The sequence below is a fragment of the Chiroxiphia lanceolata genome, chromosome 6, assembly GCF_009829145.1.
Source record: "Chiroxiphia lanceolata isolate bChiLan1 chromosome 6, bChiLan1.pri, whole genome shotgun sequence".
Lineage (NCBI taxonomy): Eukaryota > Metazoa > Chordata > Aves > Passeriformes > Pipridae > Chiroxiphia > Chiroxiphia lanceolata.
The window spans coordinates 11,838,120-11,856,968 of NC_045642.1; the positions used below are offsets into that span (position 1 = coordinate 11,838,120).

General features: G+C 45.7%; 3 protein-coding genes across 7 annotated transcripts in view; 2 read left to right on the forward strand and 1 right to left on the reverse strand.

Annotated features, from left to right (window-relative positions):
* Positions 1–461: 461 nt before the first annotated feature.
* On the forward strand, positions 462–13,632 carry C6H11orf16 (chromosome 6 C11orf16 homolog). 3 transcript variants are annotated; one of them, XM_032691872.1, is made up of 8 exons: positions 462–855; positions 2,088–2,292; positions 3,060–3,210; positions 4,373–4,601; positions 5,412–6,077; positions 6,457–6,644; positions 8,346–8,541; positions 12,843–13,632. In XM_032691872.1, exons 2-7 carry the CDS (start codon positions 2,126–2,128, stop codon positions 8,484–8,486), a joined length of 1,542 nt encoding a protein of 513 aa, XP_032547763.1. In that variant the 5' UTR covers positions 462–855; positions 2,088–2,125; the 3' UTR covers positions 8,487–8,541; positions 12,843–13,632. The 3 variants fall into 3 exon arrangements, with proteins under 3 accessions (XP_032547763.1, XP_032547764.1, XP_032547765.1); XM_032691873.1 differs by having other exon boundaries at positions 12,870–13,632; XM_032691874.1 differs by lacking the exon at positions 12,843–13,632 and adding an exon at positions 10,534–12,104.
* Positions 9,630–14,787, reverse strand: AKIP1 (A-kinase interacting protein 1). The gene is made up of 5 exons (XM_032691875.1): positions 14,683–14,787; positions 14,343–14,420; positions 11,315–11,419; positions 10,973–11,023; positions 9,630–10,081 (listed from the first exon to the last, which is right to left on the reverse strand). Exons 1-5 carry the CDS (start codon positions 14,779–14,781, stop codon positions 9,938–9,940), a joined length of 477 nt encoding a protein of 158 aa, XP_032547766.1. The 5' UTR covers positions 14,782–14,787; the 3' UTR covers positions 9,630–9,937.
* Positions 14,788–17,560: 2,773 nt separating this feature from the next.
* The window catches only part of DENND2B (DENN domain containing 2B), a 171,747-nt gene continuing 170,458 nt past the window's right edge, over positions 17,561–18,849 (forward strand). For 2 of the 3 annotated variants that reach the window (XM_032690116.1, XM_032690117.1), the window contains exon 1: positions 17,561–17,687. The gene's annotated coding sequence lies outside the window, so the exon portion shown is untranslated. The remainder of the gene's footprint in view (positions 17,688–18,849) is intronic. The other variant, XM_032690120.1, reaches the window with a different exon arrangement.

Sequence of the window (18,849 nt, forward strand, 5' to 3'; positions counted from 1 at the left end):
GATATTGAGCAATTCTGCTGACAGCACCAGAGCATGTAGTGTGTGCAGCAGAATGCACAAAAAAATGGTTACAGACTTCTTAAATGATATATCCTTGTCTCTAGTTGCAGTCATCTCCCCTGTTACATTGTTTTTATAGCAGTGAATTGGAAAATGCCTGCAAAAGGCAATTAAGCATTCCAAACACACACCCTCCAAAAAAACCCACAAACACAAAACCAAACAAACGAAAAATCAAACCCCAGTTGTTAACTCTGCTTTAAGGAGGAAATAAAGATTAGGGATCACAGCAGAGATTTAACAGGTGGATTTCTGCTTTATATTCTGTCATGTTTTTGATAGACATGTTGTGGGAAAGGGGTAGAATTTGTAATCCTTCCCCCTTAGTGCAAAAGGAGAAAGTTGTAAAGCGATTTGACTTTGGTTTATCTCAGCTTCAACCTTTCTTTTCATATTTCAAAGCAATTTACTTGTCATGCCCTGTGGTGGCGGGCTTTTTTCTCCCCTTAAATCTGAACTGTAGCTTTGATGCTGTTTTTATCCTGCAAGAGTAGGCCTAGAGGACACTGAGCTCTCTTATAATTCCTTCTCTGCCCCTGCAGTCTTTCAGTGCAGTACCACGTGAACACTGAGCGAATGTGTGGCAGACAAACGGTCCTCTCGGTAGTCCTGTTCCACTGGTTTTTAAGTAGTAAGGTCAGGATGTCCAATCCTGGAAGTAACAACTATGGCAACCTCCATAGCAACCAGGAAACACTGGCAGCAAAAGGCTTCCTGTGTCCAACGGGTAAAAGGGCAAGATTGCTGCACTCAGACTAAATCCAAACTGAGCAGATGCACTGTTACCAATAGCTGGTAAGTTTGAAACTCTGCTGTGTCAAACTATTTAGAGTTATCCAGAAAGAAAATCTCAAAATATAGTGTAGTTACCTTTGTCAGTGACCTGTTTTGTACAGAAATAGGGGTCCCTGCCCTCAGCAGTAACAGTGCTGAATGGTAGAAATGATAGTTGCATTTCTTTGCAAAGTATTATTGATTCTGTCCTGTTTTGGTTTTATAAGGGGGGGTCTGTATAGTTACGAAACAATTGGATATATTGTGTTGATTTGCTGACTTAAAGATGCATTTTGCAGCAGTTATCCCACTCTTCTTGCTGGGTTTGCTCTGCTAGTTTTCTGAAATTATGTATATCTGGGAGTCTCCACAGAAAAGACTTCCAGATGATATTTCTTAGATAAGAGACAAAATATCTAAACAGGAGTTTATCAAAATATCTAAACAAGACTGCTTAAGCTGCATTTTGTAAAATAAAGCACTTAAATTTTATGTTGTTGAATTTCCATGCAAATTTTACCCTAAGCATGCTAAATGTTTCTAAGCAATGTTAAAAAAAAAAAAAATAAAAAGGAAAATGAATGGAAGCCTGTCTACTACATCTTTTTAAATTACCAGAGATAGCATCACATCATTGATCTTACTGTGACAGCCTCTGAATAGTTATCACTTGTCACATCTGAGCATCTCATTCTTTCTCATTGCAAGCCATAATCCTGCAGTTATAAAACATGACAGGACAGCTGAAAGATCAAAATATTTCCTCTTAATACATCACTATAAATAAATAACAGGCAATGGTAATCTAACATCACATTCAAAAACTGTCACGTTTACTCAGCTTGTCAACTTCAGCTGTAATTTCTGTCTCAGCTTGTAAAACAGCGAAGGTTGGGCTGGCACTGTGTACAAGAAAGCTTTAAAGGAGAGTGTAGGTATAAGAAAAGAGAGCTGGATTTTACAGAGGGAAACAAACGTTGGAGGGAGGTGAAAGTTATTCTTTTTCTGGAGATTTTCATAGCATTTGTCATTTCCCTGGGTGTTTCTGTCCCTCTTCCAGGTCGAGGTTTGGGTGACTGAAGATCACTGAAGGCAGTGATATGGGTTCATCTGGCCAAATGCCAGTCTGAATATTCTGAATTCGCTGTTTTTAAATAAAAATAAACAACTAATCAAAATTACTGAGTTCTTGAGGTACGCTGGAAAGCATTTCTTTGTCTTAGAAATGCCAGTGCTTTGTCTCTTTTCTACAGATCACGACTGAGTCCTGCAGGTATCTGCTTTTGCAAGAATGGCTCATTTGGAAGGGTTCCTGCCTACGGGTCACAGGTATTGCAGTGTGAGGCCACCTCTGGACAAGTTCTCTCGTTCCAGCACTGTACTTGCCATTAACCCCACCTGCAGGAGCTCTTTTGTAGTGTATCCTGCCTGGATCGCTGAGCCCCTCACTCCCCAGAGGTAAAATCAATTCCTGTTTGAGTCTGTCATTTGTTTTTTTCCGTGATATCTAATAGGATAAACCAGGCTGGTGTGTCAGATTAATAAATTAGCAGTTTGAACATCATTTGGGCTTTTCCACCCCTGCACTGTCAGTTTTTTAGATGGTGTTAACTGAAGTAATTTGCTACCTTGGAGATTATGAAAAGCAAAGCCTGAGTAAGCCTCCTATCAACAAAACATTCCTATAATATTATTTGGATAAATGAAAGCATCTTGCATTAGCAGCTGTCTTCTGTGAAATGTTTCTAATGCTTTGTGACAGAGGATTATTTTTCAAGTTTTGAACTTGTACCTGTCATCAACCAGCAGCTTGGTTGTTTACTTCTCCGCTTTGCTGTTCCCTGAATGCTTCAGTGTAAACCATCAGCTACATTATTCTCAAGCACGCCTACACTGTGCTCTGTGCTGGGGAAGGGTTGCATTGTCTCACCATGTAAACAGCAAAGGGATAGTGCAGGTATTCCTGGCTCAGGATTCCAGCAGACTGCTTCCTCTAAACCTAAAACCAAAGAAATCTGGGTAAAAGCAGACACTGATGTGTTTTTCCCAAGAACAAGGAACTGTCCCCACACAGGCAAGTTTACTGTTTCTTCCCACATTCTTTGGCCTGTGAGAGTGGTAGAAAATGAGATGGGGCATTCCAGTTCTTAAATCCTTAAAGGGGTTTTTTTCATGACCTGCAGAAGCTATTTCTCTCACTGCTGACCCATTTTCTTTTCTTCAAGGTGCCAATGGATTAGCCACTGCCTCCACTCCCCCTGTCTGGCATGGGAGAGACTGGGGAGATCCGTGTGCATAGACAGCAACGCGCCTGTGCTGGTGAGAAGGGAACAAGATGGATTTTATTACCATGGTACAGTAAAAGAGGAGATAGAGGTGAGCAATGGTACAGTAACATGGGTGTGAGTAACAGGGAGCAGTCCTCACACACCACCTGAGTTCAGTGTAGCAGTTTTGGTTTCAGCTGGTGCATGAACTAGAGAACAGATCACCAGGACAGCTGGAGCTTGTGGTTATCATAAAGCTCCTAACATGCCTGATTCCAGGCTATTCCTTACCTTCTGCTGCCTGAGAAGCCATGTGAGCCTCTTGTGTGCAGCACAACCTGAGGCATCAATAAACTAACGATGGTCAGAACTGTGCTCTGCTCAGTCCCCTTTGCTGAGTCCATCCCTAGCAGTGAGCAGGTGTGTTTCAGGGATCCTCATCTTGTGCAGAAAATGGGTGCCCCACAGACTCCCAGTTCCTGGTGAAAGCAGTGTTGTTATGCACCTTGGAAGAGCAGCCCTCTGCCTCTGCTGGTGCTGGGCACTGAGCCAGGCTCAGACAGCCTGAGTGCCCGTTGCAAGCGGTGCACGGGCTGCTGTTGTGTGTACACACATAACCATCAATAGCACAGGAAAAGGGGTAGTGTTTTGTGTACACACATCCACCTTGAGTCAGCTACAGACCAATGGCTTGGGGTCTTTCCAGAAATGTCAGTGAAAGCTTTAATTCATTGGTTTGTTAGCACTTCAAACTTAACACAAAAAAGAGCCTATTCTTTCTCAAGAACAGGGAAGTGCCTCACTTCATTGTTGATGGAAAGCCTCTTGACAGGCCTTAGTGTAAAAGAAAATAAAATTTCCCAACAAACCCCCCAAGAAGCAGAGTTAGTCTTGTATGTAATGAGGAAGACTTAGGCACAACTTAAGAACAGGTCTGAAAGGCTTCAGTGTCCCTTGTTACTTGGCACAGATGGTAGTGTTTGTGAAATCCAGTTACGCTTGTCTATAGCTTTTTCTCTTGGGAAAGAAAATACAGATCCTAGTGGCAGTGACTCTATACATATGCTTTGCTCATCCTGCTTTCTGGGAGCCTCTTAAAGATTTTTCTGGCCATCTCAGTGCTGGACTAACACCACACACTATTTAGCTACTGTTCAGGCTTGGTTTGACCTAGTCACATAGGCATAGGATGGCCTCCTACTGAGGGTTACATGACCTGACACATTATAGAGTGTTTTTCAGTGGAACTGCTATTTTGTTCTCCGTAACAGAGTGAAAGAGGCATGTTCCTGGTAGAGTTTGCCAAACCACTTGTGTCCCGTGGAAAGCATCCAGTGTGTGTGCAAAAAACAGCAAAGGATGACATTCTGGAGTATGTGAATGGGATGAAGCACTCCTTACTCCCTGGAGACAAAGTGCTGGCACCCTGGGAGCCAGATATGGCCAGGTATGGCCCAGGAACCGTCCTCACAGGCATTGAAACAAGGGACCCCTTACGAGGTAAGAAAGATGTTGCCCTCTCCCTTCTTGTCTTGCTCTGGAACATGTGTGAGACTGTCGGGATAAACTCTTGTCACGATAAACTCTTGTCACGATAAACTCTTGTTACGATAAACTCTTGTCACTGTGCAACTGCCAGAGGAATAACAGTGCACAGAGTACAGTTTAGTGTTGCTTAGAGCTTACAGGAGCTGATGGGACTTGCTGGTGGATATCTGTGTGTAACCTTATCAGTCTGACCCTAAGGAAGTTGCGACCCATAAAAATGTCATCTGTGTCCGTGGGTGTTGCTGGGACAGGGCTGTGTCTGCCATGTGCAGGACTGTGGCCTTTTCACAAGGAATACAAATGAGACAACTTTCAGGAAGCATTCATCTGATCTTAAATGCTCACATTTGTAACAAATGGTACATCTGGGGGTGATTTTATCACCCAAACATAGGAGATTTCAACAGCTCATTAATTTTTCCCACATTTGACAGTCAAGCTCCACTGACTTACCAAAATACTTTTCTCAGAGCATTGCTGCTAACTTTGGCAGTAAAAACAAAGATTACTCAGTCAACAGTTTCTTGTTCATCTAATGACAAATTGAGAGGAAAGATGCTGCCAGTCCTGTGTTTTAATGATGGTGCCCTAGCTGCCCACTCTACCCCCCCCAACATTATAGTGAGATGCTTTAGAGGGGTGATGGTTGATCCTGCTGCTTGACAGAAGTAGAAAGTGTACAAAGCTGCAAAGCCTGATCTGTGTATGTGCACTGCCCAGGCAGGCCAGCTGCTTATGGCTGCTTACTTTTTCTCTTAACAGCCTCAGAAGATGAAGAAATTACAGTCCAGTTCTGGAATAATAAGAAAGTGAAACTCCCACGTAATGTGGCTCTGTGGATCCCTCCTGGCCTGTGGGAGAGGACTGTAGAGATGATCCACATGCCCTTCACCAGCAGGCTGAAGTCCAGAGAAAGTCTGGATGCTGACTCTTTTATTTTTCCCTACAGTCCTAAACCAGCCCTCATTTCTGTTTATGCTGGACACAGCCTTGCCAAGCACTGCTTGCTCTGCTCACCCTGCTGGCCACATTTCCACTACCACTGTGGTGGTGGTTTGTGCTGTTTGTCAGGATACGTAAGGTGCATCTGCTGCTGTCACCCCCGTGCTGATGCCTGGCGGTCTCTTCCATCCAGGTCTCTGGTTTTTCAGAACAAATCTGAAGAGGCAGAGTCCAGCAGTGAGCCCTCTCCAGGCCTTCTAGAACTGGAAGGCACAAAACAAGAAGCAGCTGCAGCTGTGGCTACATCTTCCTCCTCTTCTGATTCAGAGTGGGACCTGAAGTCACTCCCCACTGGGAGTACTGTGGTGGACAGTGCTGTTAACACAGCCTGTGGCTGTCTTGAAAAGCCCAAGCTAGGGGATTCTGCAAGACCTCAGTGGAAATACTGGAAAAGAAGCCACCACAAGTCACATTCCAGTAATTCAGGTACCTTTTAACACCCCCACAGAGAAGCAGCAGTCAGAGAGAACAAAACCAAATGTACTCTGGGCAGGGCAGTCACTTTGCCTGTAGGTTATTGGTTATTGGTATTAGTACTGTAAATTTGCATGTCAGTCTCTGATATAATACTTCCCCCTCCCCAATGTTTCTGCTGCCTCATCTGGCATGGTAGCTCTTCTTTTAGCAACTCATCTCATGGAAAAATACCACAACAGTTAATTTCATTAACCTGCATAGCTAGTCCACGCTGAATAACCTGGAAGAATTCCTTTCAGGCTTAAATTGCATTTTCTGTCTTCTGAAAGAAATGATTCTCCATTTCAGTTCTGGTTTTACTCTTACACACAATTTTACTCCTTCCCAGGACTTGGCAGTTGCAGCAGCGCATGCACGAAGGGAAAGCTGGAATCCAAAGCCATCTCCATTGGGGACACATCCCGTGTGGCCCCAGCTAATCGGAGTGCAGTGTTTGAAACCATTGAGCTGTCTCCCAGAGGGCAACTCACAGTGAGAGAAATCTTAAGAGACCAAGATTTCAAGCCATCACTGGAGGTAAGGTAATCTGTATTAATAGTGTAGTTATGTAAGCGTGAGGTTTGTTTGAATGGAAAAGATATTCTTGTTAATGGTCTGGGAGCTGGTAAGAAAACTACATGGTTTCTAACTTAGCTGCTTGCTAAGGCCATCCACCTGTTTTGTGATAGGTAGGAAACTTCTCCACTAACAGGAAACAAAAATCCCCAAACCCTAAGGAAGGGCTGAAGCTACTTGGTAAAATAGAACTGATTATGGCAGTAACCGTGTGAGCATTCAGTAATGCAGAGTTCAGTTCAGAAACCTGCCAAATGCCCATTGACAGCAACTCAATGAAGTCCTATGGAAGTAGAGACCTACATGAGTGGCCCTAGAAATGGACAGATGTGACTGTCAGCAGCAACAGAACACAAGGAAAGACTCAACCTGGAAAGGTGCTGAGCTCTGCCAGTCAAATTCTGATTGTCACAATCTTTGTCTCTGAAACATAAAAGCAGATCGTTTAGTAAGCAGTTTTTGCCGAGTTTCTTCTCTTACTCCCTTGCAAGAAGCAAGCAGTTTAAACAGCAGATCCCTGCCCTAAAGCTGGGGATAGAGAGTAAGCAAACTGTGTCACAGCTAGGAACAAGGACAACACCCTGGTTTTCAGGCCTGATCCCTCCTGCTTTAGAAAAACTTGGGAAAAAAAATCAGAACATGAATGCTAAAAAAAGCAAGCACAGAAAAGAGGAAGAAAAAAGCTTACAGGAAGAAGTGGAAGATGAAAGAGAATGTCAGCACAAGAGCATCTGGGGTACAATTAATAAATTATATATCAGAAATCAAATATTAGCTCCTCTGTACCTTCATGCTCTTGCTACTGTGAGCTGACTCCAAAAAAACTTTGAACATTCTAACCTTGTACATTTAGGAGAAGATGAATCTGTTCATGAATGTCTTACTGAACAGAGAATATACTGGAAGACATCTTATATTCTCACAATTATATGCATTCATTTTAAGCAGATGCTCACCAACTTATTAACTGTATGGTTCCTACTTTCTATTTCTATTCTACTTTATTATTAAAATAATCATAATTACACACCTTTTTAATTGATTTCCTAGGAATTTACAAGCTAATGTGGAGCTTCAGGCAGACATGCTGTATGTTAGCAAGTGTCACAGCTGTGCACTGAAGTGACATGATTTGCCTTTTGGTAAAACTAATAAGAAAACAGAATTGTTTAATTCTAGCCCCAAACCGGCAGTGGGTACAATGTGGTAATACAGAGTATAATGACATCCTTTTATTCCTGTAAAATAGCCCTTGGTGATTTTAAACCTAGAAGATACATTGGTGCTCTTTGAGATAGCTGAGGCAGTTTTATCATGTGGTACAGACTGCATCAGAAGTGACTTGCAACAAACAAGTGAAGCTAGACCGTAGGCTTCCCAGAGGTGCTCTCTGGGGGGCTGATGTCCTCTCTCTGCAGTCAACAACAATCCTCCTAATGTCTAAAGCAGCAAAGTTTTTCATCAAAGCCTAACATCTTCTGAAAATCCTTTGGTCTTACTGTACAATTCTCTGTTTCAGCAGTAAAGTTTATACTAGCACAGAAAATATACCATTGTTAAGGCTACGTGAGGCAGAGGTACAGCCAGGAAAGCAGCAGTTAACAAAGACACTGATGCTTTTTTTAGCCTAGATTTCCAAGGGATTTGTTTTCTGTCCTCCAGGAAGAAGGTTTTGCAGCATCAGAAAAACAAAGAAACAAAAGAGCGTCGGATGATAAATGTAAAGCGACTTGCGTGGGCGACGACAAACTTGATGTTATAGAGCATGTCAGAGCTCACTTGCAACAAAGCAGAGAAACATGATCAACCAGAATTCAGCACACGTACAACTGATGAAGTCCAGGGGCTGAAATTTCAGGTAAACTGCTTATACTCTATCAGTGTTACACTTATTAAGCAAATCAAGTTCTGATTTAGGTACTGTCTCAGTAGAATATCTTTATGGATGACTACATTTTTAATACTGAGAAACTCTATTTCTACCCACATCAAACTTCAGCATCCTCACTCTTTACTCCAAGATGTGATATTAAATTCCTAACTACTTGAACTTGACTTTACAGTTCTGGAGAGATCAGATGAACTAGTATGAGCACTAAAAGCCTGAACAGATGCACAGCAAGAGTCCAATAAACCTCCGATTTGCCTACAGTTCTCTAGAGTGAGCCAGAGGAATTCAGGAAAGCAATTTTTGTTAGTAGAAAGCCAGAAGGAATGCAGAAACAATACAAGTTGACAGCTGAAAGTATTTTTTTCAGCATTAAAGCAGAAGACAAAGTAGCCAGAGGGTAAAAGACCTGCTACTGTAGAAACAAATAACAAAATGCTTAGAGATCCAGCATTCAAGTCACTGAATTTTATGTTCAAATGAAAATTACTGAAACCTTAATACATCAGCTACAAAAAGATGACAGATCTTTATAGGTCACATCACTAATTCTAAACATGGAACCTGATCCTTTGGGAAAGTAAAGCATCCAGGGAATTTTGTTAGCAGGACTGCTCATGTTTAAAGCATATGAACTTGTCCATAAGCTGCAGTCTGCAGGTACTCACCAGTACTTTTCCCCTGCAGGAAATAGGATAATTCAGGGTACCCTGCTGCCCTCAGAAAAGGCAGTTAACTGGGGTTGAGCCTGCTCTGCAAAGGGACAGGACTTGAGGGGTCAATAATTTACGTGCCTATACTGAACATCTGACATATATTCAAGCACCTTTCTGAGCTGGGGTCCAAGGTAGTGAATTCTGTTTACATTTTATTTCTTTATTAGAATAGTAAAAGTATAGATAAGAGAATGGATTATGAGCCAGCTGTTCTAAAATCAGTGCCATCCTACAGAAGCTAATGCACGTCCATATTCATACCACACGGATCATGCTCTCTGTGGTCCACAATGTGACATGGAGGTTCTGTCTGAGGATACCATAAAAGAAGCAGTCCTCACAAAGGCTTGATCATGTATTTTATTCCACTGATTGTATCTTTAATTGTTTAAAGCAGAAGAATCTGGAATTACACAGTCACATAATTGGATTTAAAAGGCACACAGTGTACAAATATTTATAAAATCAGTGTACAAAGTGGGTTGCATATAATTGCATTAAGTAGAAAACAAATATACAGACCATAAAAATGGAGTCCCAAAGAGGAAGCTACTATTAAAGTGCTAACAAGAAAAGGATATTTATAGTTCATTACATGCAGTAAAAAGAACCTTGTATTTTATTCCCGTGATGTCAAGAAACAACAAACATCACAGAACAAAAGTTAAATCAACACTTTGTCCTGCATTGACACCTACTACGAGGGTTTTTTTCACCATGTCGTCTGAGATTGCTGTGACAGAATAGATGCCAGGAGAAACTTCGATATACAGGTCTTTGGAAGCTTGTCTGGTCTTTAAGAGAAAAAAGAAAAAGCTTCATTACTGGTTATCATCCTAGATTTCCCACAAAAATAAAAATTTTGAATTTGGTTAAAAAAGTTACATTTCAGCTGCTATATAAACGTACTAAGATTTTTCAAAATCAGCATGGACAAAACTGTGAAATGTTCCTGTCAGTACAAAAATTAACAAGTGCCATACTCAAAGTATTTCATCTAATGTTTCGATCTGTGGAAGTGATCACTGTGCTGTAATCTGTTTCACAAAACTGAAAGTTAGCAACCTAGACAGTTTTGAACATAAACCTGGAAAACATTCCCTATGACAAGGGTGCTCCCTCTGATTTGTACTGTGGGACAAATTCTGTGTTTCTTGTCTATTGTGGCTTAGCAGTTCCTGAAATTGATTTGGTGAGGTGTTAGGCTTTCAGAAATAAAACCAGATTTCTTCTCCTTGAGGAACAGGAGTCTTCAGAGAGCCTGTATGAGGGCCAAGAGTAAGTGTCTAAGCAACTGCTGTATGCCTTGCTGCAAACTTTTCCTCAGGAGCACGAGTGAGGTGAGACTGGAGAAGTGCTGCCTTGCTGCTGCTGCTGTAATTCACAAAAGCCTAGAGCTTTATCGGTGTTTCATGTTCTGTACCAGTCTATCTGGTACAGACTCTTAATTGGTTATGTGCCAGAATGCCACAATATGGCTTCTGATTAACTGTGCAACTCTCTGTGTGCCCATTTTCCTGCCTATACATACGTTAGGATTGGGAAGGCACCACTCATTAATCTTCTGTGTCATCAAAGTCTCCACATCTGTCACAATTTTTAACCAGCTTGATGCGAAATGATGATAAAGAATCATCATGCTATCAAATACCTCCATTTAAAAACAAAGTATTCTATAAACTTACATGTTGCTGGCAAGTTTGAGCTCTACTGGGTGCTCTGGAAGCTTCAGATCTCTGGAAAGAAAAAGATACTGTTTTCTAATGATACAACACATCCAGCCCAAGTGAGGTGATGTGTCATGTGCAGGAAATTTTCCCCTCCATGAAAGGACTGATATGACACTGGTTGGTGCCACCAGAAGTTACTCTGTCTCCCCCCCCACCCAACAGAAGGCTTAGATCAATCCCGGTGTTCCTAAGTCCATACTGTCAACCTACATATATTAGTGTCTCACAAATGGATGAATAAGAATTATCCTGTTGCAAGGGAAGGAATAACCTTAAATCAAAACCAAAAGTACCTACCTCTTCTTCCACCTCTCTTTCCTCTGCCTGCCTGCCATGGTATTTGCAGATGTGTTTAATTTCATGCTCTTTGCACCTCGGGGCTCCCACGAAGCTATAGTACTTCTGGACAACAACAGAAACACAGAATATTATGTGGGGAGGCATCAAAGGCCATACTCACAGCTACTGCAGATTTACAACTGAAAGTGGAACTGCACAGCTACTGACTTCCTGTATTAATTGCCTGGTTTGTTCTCTTGTGAGGATGAAAACAATGCCTGGATGTCCACAGGACACCTGCCTTATGGTACAAGACTGTCAGCCCTGATTTTAGAAGCCTGTCTCCTGACACAATATGTAGGGAGGGACTCTGGCACCTCAGAACTGAAGTCATGAAAATGTCAGAAGGAATACACCTTCCTGATCAGGCTCTTCGAGAAAAGCTCGGGTGGAAGAAGGCACAGTTTATGGGTCCTTAATAGGACATATATGACAGTGAGGTGCTTTGCAACCTAGCCAGTGAAGATTCATTCTGCAAGGCACATGCAAGAGCAGCACTCTAAAAGCAGAACATGTTAATACTGAAAACTGGGTCAGTAAAGAACCTAAAGTGTTTTCAAGGCTGGTACCAGTAGCACAGCAGTTTTGAGAACTGTATTTAAGTCCACAGCAGCCCTCTTCTGGTTCAGCTGCAAAGGTACTGGAACCTTCCCCATTGCAAATTAAATATTAGAGTACAGCTCTGCTGCCATCTGTTGTCACCAGAGAACTCCTCCCAGGGTTACCTTTTTGATAACAGGGACCAAAAGGTTCCAAAATATCTATTTTCCAAAAGGTTCCAAAATATCTATTTTATTTCACTTATGTTGTCCTTGACCCTCGCTGTCAGGATTAAACATAACAAAAATAAGGCCAATAGCAATTCTTATTTCCAGATCTACTGCTATGCTTTATTCCTCGAGAAATTAAATCAAACTTTTGGTGAGTAATGAGGGTAAACTTTGGACCCTTAGTAACTCCAAACAACTCAGCTTAAATCCCACTTCTAATTGTTTGCATTTAAGTGGCTAAATGGTTATGTTCAGCTGGGGATTTTTATTTGTGCTTTTTAAGCTTTATCCATGAACTTACAGGTCTGACAATTCCCCCTTTTTATGACTCTTCTCTACAGAAATGACTGAAGCAGTACTGTCTTGGCTGATGCATAAGTGTGGAAATCATTCACTGCTTTTCCAGCTCTAATACTGTTAACAGGCCATAAGGTAGACCTTATATATTATATATATATATATATATAATATAGGTTGGAAAACACCCTTAAGATCATACAGTCCAACCATAAACTTAGCACTGCCAATTCCACTGCTAAGGATGAATCTCTATACACTTGTATTTTTGTTTCATTTTGTGTAAAACTCTATTCTGCCTGAGTTGTTTTCAGGAGTAACTGGTTACTGTGTATGTAGTGCTTTCGAATGATAGAAGAGTTGCTTAAGATCTAATCATTTGGTGTGATGAAGTACTGTTTTCTCTAATGTAATTGCAGACTTAGCCTGTGTTATTAACTCTGCAGACAACGAGCTCCCTGCTGTGTTGTAACAGCTCCCGAGGGGCACAGCCGCTGTGAACTGCGGTGGAGTTCACAGAGACTTCAGTGCAGCAGCTGGGCTGCAGGGCTGCGTTCACAAGGATGAGCTGGCAGAGGTTGGCTCCTGGTCCATCCACCCCATAAGGCAATGACACCTGGCAGCCAAAGCCAGCATGAAAGCAGTGGAGCTGTGCATCTGTAAGCCATACCCCTCCATTTCTACTTATCACAAAGATACAGTGCTGCTCAGAACTGAGCCCACAGTCCTCATCCAGTGGCAACATCCCAGATCAAGTTCAACCTGGTTTCATCTGGGAATGGAGTTGGTTTTCTTCCTAGTAGCTGGTACAGTAGCTGTATTTTGGATTTGGTATAAGTATAATGCTGACAACAAACTGATGTTTTGGTTGTTGAATGGTGCTTACCCTAAGTCAAGGACTTTTCAATGTCTCATGCTCTGCCAGCGGGGAGGTGCACAAAAAGATGGGAGGGAGCCTAGCCAGGACAGCTGACCCAAACTTGCCAGAAGGATATTCCATACCATGGACTGTCACGCTTAGTATAAACTGGGAGAGTTGGCCGGGGAGGGCTGACTGCTGTTTGGGCTGGGCATTGGTGGTGAGCAACTGTATTGTGCATCCCTTGTTCTTCTTGGGTTTTATTTGTCTCTCTCCTTTTCATTACAATTATTATTATCATTACTATTATTGTATTTTACTTTGTTTCAATTATTAAACTGTTCTTCTCTCAACCCACGAGTTTTATTTTCTCCTGATTCTCCTCCCATCCCACCAGGGTAGGGGGACAGGGAAGGGAGTGAGCTGTATGGTACTTAGTTGCTGACTGGGGTTAAATCACAATACTGGGAGGTTAACTCTAAATTCAGAGCAAAAACATGACACAATCTCTCTGCTCGAGAGTCAAACTCTCCCTTACTTCCACCACCCAGAACACTGTCAGCCAGCATGAGTAGTTCACATTGGCCTGATGGAAACAAAGGGTTACTATGTCATAAAACCACTCTACAGCAGAGATACTTTGGAGCACTGGAAACACTCCATATATTGTGACACAAAAGCCTGCACAGGGGCCGACACAATGTAATTTGTGATGTCACCTGACATTTCTGCCTCTCTGACTGTAAAGCCTTTTCACCAAGAAATGGAGAAACCCTCTGCTAAAATCTGCACTGGGCTACTGGTACCATCCATGGAAAATGCTGACAGTGGTGTTTATCAGCTTAAATGCGATAACACCGGTGAAACCTGCCATGTACCCTGCTACCCCATGATGGTGAATGCCCCAAATGTCTTCATCTAGGCCGATGTCAGAGGCTCACTGGCTGAACTCTTTCCATGCAATGAGCGAAAGTGAAGTCTAATTTTTTCAGTAAAAGTGGTGCCTGCCGGGCACATCATAAACATTCCCCTCTGCACGGGTCTGGGGGCGAAACCTCACCTCGCATTCCCTTGAGGCTTTACCCATCAGCTTCACGATCGAATCGAAGGCTGCGCTGAGGCGCTCGGCTTCTTCCTCCTGCAATTAAAGACATTCTCTGTAACCCAGCGCGGTGCTCGTTGCTTAGAGGCAGAAAGCGATTAAACAGCAAACACTGCAGGCTGTCCCTGGGGTGGCACAGTCCCGGGTGGCCCAGCGCTGCCCCGCCGGTTCCAAAGGAAGATAAAACGGGGGGAAGGGGGGTAGGAAGTGACAAGGCGTATTTTAGGACGCTCGTTAAGGCTCGCACGTATACGGACATGTAGGGGTGTGTACAGAGAGGTGTGCGGGTGTCACTGACCGGTCCCGGTTCTGGTCCCGGTCCCGCCGCCCGGCGCCGCGCGCGCTCCAGCACATCTCGCGCCAGCCCGGCCGTGCGCCCCGCGCGCGCCACCTCCATCCCGCCGCCGCCGCGAGACACCGCCGCCTCCTGCGCACGCGCCAGCCCGCCCCGCCCCGCGGGCCCCGCCCCTAATCCCCCCCGCCGCCGCCGATAGGGGGCGCTGCCGCCCCGCCCCGCCCCGCCCGGGAGCGCCGGGGAAGATCCCCCGGGACGCGGCCCCCAGTAGCGCCCGGTGTGGGGAATCTTCGCTCGGCGTGCCCCGGGGCCTCCACCCTGCGGTGCACGGCGGTGCTGCCCGGCTGTTTGGTTTTCTTTTAAAACTTGTGAGGTACAAGGTGACGATGGCAGCAGGTAGCGATGGCCGGCTGGGCGAAGGGGGTGCGGGCGAGAGGGCACAGCATCTGCGTCCGCTCGCCGAAGGAAAACCCGCTCACCTGGGTCGGTGAAAGAAACCACGCGGCGTTTTGGCCTCCCTGCGAGCAGGGTTTGCCAAACCAGCCGGTTCGCTCCCTGGGAGCTGGGTCTGTCCCGGGAGGGTTCTCCAGCGAGGCCGTGGTCACCGCTTGGAGTCACCATATGGGCTCGGGAAGCGGCTCCATGTGAGTCAGAGCTACCCCGAGGCCTCGCTAACCCCGTGTGCCCCGAGGTGACGGTGGGAAGGGCGAAATACGCACAGAAACTTTCTTTAAGTGCGGTATGGCCAAGGTTAACGTGGAGGCCCCGATTCTGCAAGTCCTCCATTCTTGTTGAGAGCTTTGCTAGTTGTAATCTGTTTGGCAAACAGCAAAAATAATCCCCTCCTAGTTTAAGTTTTACTGTCGTCTACCAGTTGCTTAACCAGAGCAGCAGCCAGGGCCTGTAATAAACAAGCTCTTTGCAGGCTGCTTGTTCATTAGAACACATTCAGAGCCCCAACTCAGTGTTCAGATACAGCTTAAGTTTGGTCTCCTGTACTCACAAGAAAATTTAGGGAGTTGCTGGAGTGCTTGAGGAGAAAAATAATATTTGATGAAAGCAATGTTAGCATGTTTGATGGGCTGGAGAAGCAGCCAGAATAGACTGCTTCCTGCTTAATTGGAAGCTGAACATCTTTCTTTGCATCATTCCTTGTTAGCAATGGTCTCCTGGAGAAGCAGGTGAGTTTGCTGTCTGGCTGCACTTGTGAAATATACTTGGAAAGGCCCTCCTATGTCCTTTTCGTAACAGGGAGAGAACCATTCATTTGCTGCTCCTGCCAGGTACTTGTAGCAGTAGCTTGTTCAGGAGGTAAATTATTCCTTGTGTGCTGAAATTTAAACTCCCACCATTTTTTGATGTTTGATGACACAGTACTCCTTTTGCAGCTGAGTAAATACATCTGTCCCAAGAAGGCTGACAGCTGAAACAGCTTTTGCTTTGAAACACACATTCACATCAGAATCCAGATGAGAGCTACCCTTATTTCCTGTACATTCACTCTTTTGAAATATAATGGAGGCTCGTGAAATGCTGGGCATTTGCACCAGATTCCTTGTTGTATGGGATGATGGATCAAAATATCTCAGACAATATATTTTGTTTTGTTGATGAGGTGGCAAAAGCCAAGAATAGTTTATCCTGAGTGTTTGGTTCTGTGTTCAGAGAAGTATCCTGGTGTAGGAAACCTCATATGCATATGCCTAATGTGGAACAACATTTTGCTTCCATTTCCGTCAATGGAAAGAAAGTCAGCAAGTGCTTAAAGTTCAAGAAATGTGTAGTGCTGGAATTTGTACTTCCAGTTGCAGAGTGCATATGTCGCTCTTTTTTTTTTCCTTCTGTATCTAGTATCATTTGGTTAATATATTGTAAAGTGACTTGTTTTATAAACGCCTACATAATACTTCAAGATCTAGGAGCAGTCTTTGTATTTTGCAATACTCATGGTCCTGCTAACAGCCAGTGTCCTGCCTCTTCAGTGTGCTTTTTTTATATCAAACGTCTTGTGCAGGTTTCTCATCTGCCAAACCATCAGAAGCCACACGTGTGCCAGGGAGCTGGCCTGCCCAATGCTGTTGGTGGCCTGCACAGAGTATGTGCTTTATTGCTTGTACCACACACAGACCTTCTTCACCCCTGGTACGTGCCCTGTGTCCTGGTGTGGCAACTGGGCACCTCGGGCTGTGCTCCCGAGGAAGCAGAGCATTCCAAATTGCTGCCAGGAGCTGCTCCCAGCAGGCTGCATCTGAACCGAGGTACCCGGAATGAAGTCCAGAGGCAAGCCGCTGCCTCCCTCTTCCCCCCTCGTTCTCCACAGGTGCTGTTGCTGCGAGCTACCCCGGGAAGCTCGGGAAAGGCCCCGGGAGCTCTCCCGCTCCTGGCGCCCTGATGGGATCCATCTGCTCCGCGCCTGGCGCAGGAAGCGCCGCCTGCTCTCCTCCTTCCTTCCGTTCTGCCCCGAAAGCGGCTCCGCGCCGCGAGGAGCGCAGAGCTCAGAGTGTTTTAAATAAAAAATAAACGGTATCGCCCCTCCGGGCTAAAGGGAGGAGGAAGGCTGTCAGGCGGGGGTCTCAGTCCTCCCCTCCTCCGCCCATCGAGTCCCGCCGTGCTGCTCCCCTCCCTCCCTCCCGCCTGGCCAGGACCGGGGTTTGGGGCCTGGGGGGGTGGGCGCCCACCCCTCCGCGGGGCCGGAGCCGAGCGCTGCTGGCGGGAGCGGCGTCTCGGGCGCCCGGGGCAGCCCGGGCCGGGCTGCGCTGCGCTGTGGGAGCAGGTTTCTTTGTTGGCTGCCGAGTGACTGGTTCCCATTAATCTCCCGCACTGGCCGTGGCCGTCTCCACTTCCTGCCTTTGCATACTTCTCTCCCTCGATCTCAGTCCCTTCCCTCCCCCTTCCCTCCCCCCCTTTCTTTCCCTCTTCCCAGCTTCTCCAAAAAAGCTACAATCGCCAGGGCTGCGGGACGGGGGCTGGAGGCGGCCGGCGGAGGGAGCGCATCCCTGCGCGCCTCGGTAAGGGCTGGGGAGCCGCGCTGCCGGGCGGTGGTCGCCTCTGGGGGGGGGACCCGGGCAGGGAAGCGGGACTGGGGGAGAAGCGATCGGTCGTGCTGCTGGTCGTCGTCCGTGCACTCCGAGAGCCGCCCGCCTCCCGCCAGTGGGGCGGGCCGGGGATGCGCGGCAGCAGCGGCGGGGGCTCCCCGGGCACCGAGGGTCCCCTGGACCGCCCCTGGGGCAACGGAGCTGCCGGAGGCTGTGCCGCTGCGGGCTGGCCCCGCTATCCTTGCGGGACCCTGCCCTGCCCTGCCCTGCCCGGGGGGAGCGCGGACGGGCGCGGGGTCCTTGCGCACGGGCGGAGCGCGGAGTCGGTGCTCCCGCGCCGGTGAGCGCTGAGCCCGCGGGACGCTGGTTTTCGCGTGGGTGGCGGGGGCAGAGGCACTGCGGAGGGACAGAGCCCGGGAGAACACCTCGGCGGGACTGGGATAACTCCAACCCGCCTAGGGAGCTAACGCGCCGAGCGCGGGGCTCTGCTCTGGGGAGAGGCGGGGAACTGCGGCACCTCTTTTCCCTTCCAATGCCCGCTCGCATCGTCTGTCCAGCCGGCTGCAGGGTTTGCGTGCGTGTTGGAAAGAGTAGAGGAGCCACCTGGACTCTGGCGGAAGACTTTCGGATCCCAAGACAGACTTGGCTGAAGAGCTAAGGGAGCTGCTTCAGCAGTTCACTTGGTGGGAAAATCAGATGTACTGCTCTTGGCTTGGTACCAAACGTTTGCATTACTAAGGTCACTGCAATCAAAGAGTAGTGGCTACATATGAGAGAGCCTTCTTGTGTTTACTTCAGTTTTATCTCTCAAATGGACTTTGAATTTAGTAGTCAAGCTAAATAAAAGCGGATGCATAGTATTATTGCATGGAGTATGTTAGTAGTAGTGTTTTCTACACCCTTATTCTGCTGTTGTAGTGAGTTTGGGGAATAGGTTTTCTTTCATTTTTATGCTGATTTTAACTTCAGCCATATATTGAATAGTCCAATAAAAACCATCTAGAGTGATCAAAGCCTGTGGAAGATGAAGGATGAAACCATTAGTTGTAGTTTGATTTTTGATGATAGGATGAATTGAAGTGAGGCTGATTTGCCTTTAAGACTTGATAATGTTTTGTTTATACATGATTAATTT

Coding starts and splice junctions, on each gene's coding strand:
- AKIP1 (XM_032691875.1), bottom strand. CDS start 14,781: ATGGAGGTGGCGCGCGCGGGGCGCACGGCCGGGCTGGCGCGAGATGTG. Junction 11,420..14,342: donor AAGCCTCAAGGGAATGCGAG/GTGAGGTTTCGC, acceptor GTTGTTGTCCAG/AAGTACTATAGCTTCGTGGG. Junction 10,082..10,972: donor CTCAAACTTGCCAGCAACAT/GTAAGTTTATAG, acceptor TTTCTCTTAAAG/ACCAGACAAGCTTCCAAAGA.
- C6H11orf16 (XM_032691872.1), top strand. CDS start 2,126: ATGGCTCATTTGGAAGGGTTCCTGCCTACGGGTCACAGGTATTGCAGT. Junction 2,293..3,059: donor GAGCCCCTCACTCCCCAGAG/GTAAAATCAATT, acceptor CTTTTCTTCAAG/GTGCCAATGGATTAGCCACT. Junction 3,211..4,372: donor CAGTAAAAGAGGAGATAGAG/GTGAGCAATGGT, acceptor TCTCCGTAACAG/AGTGAAAGAGGCATGTTCCT.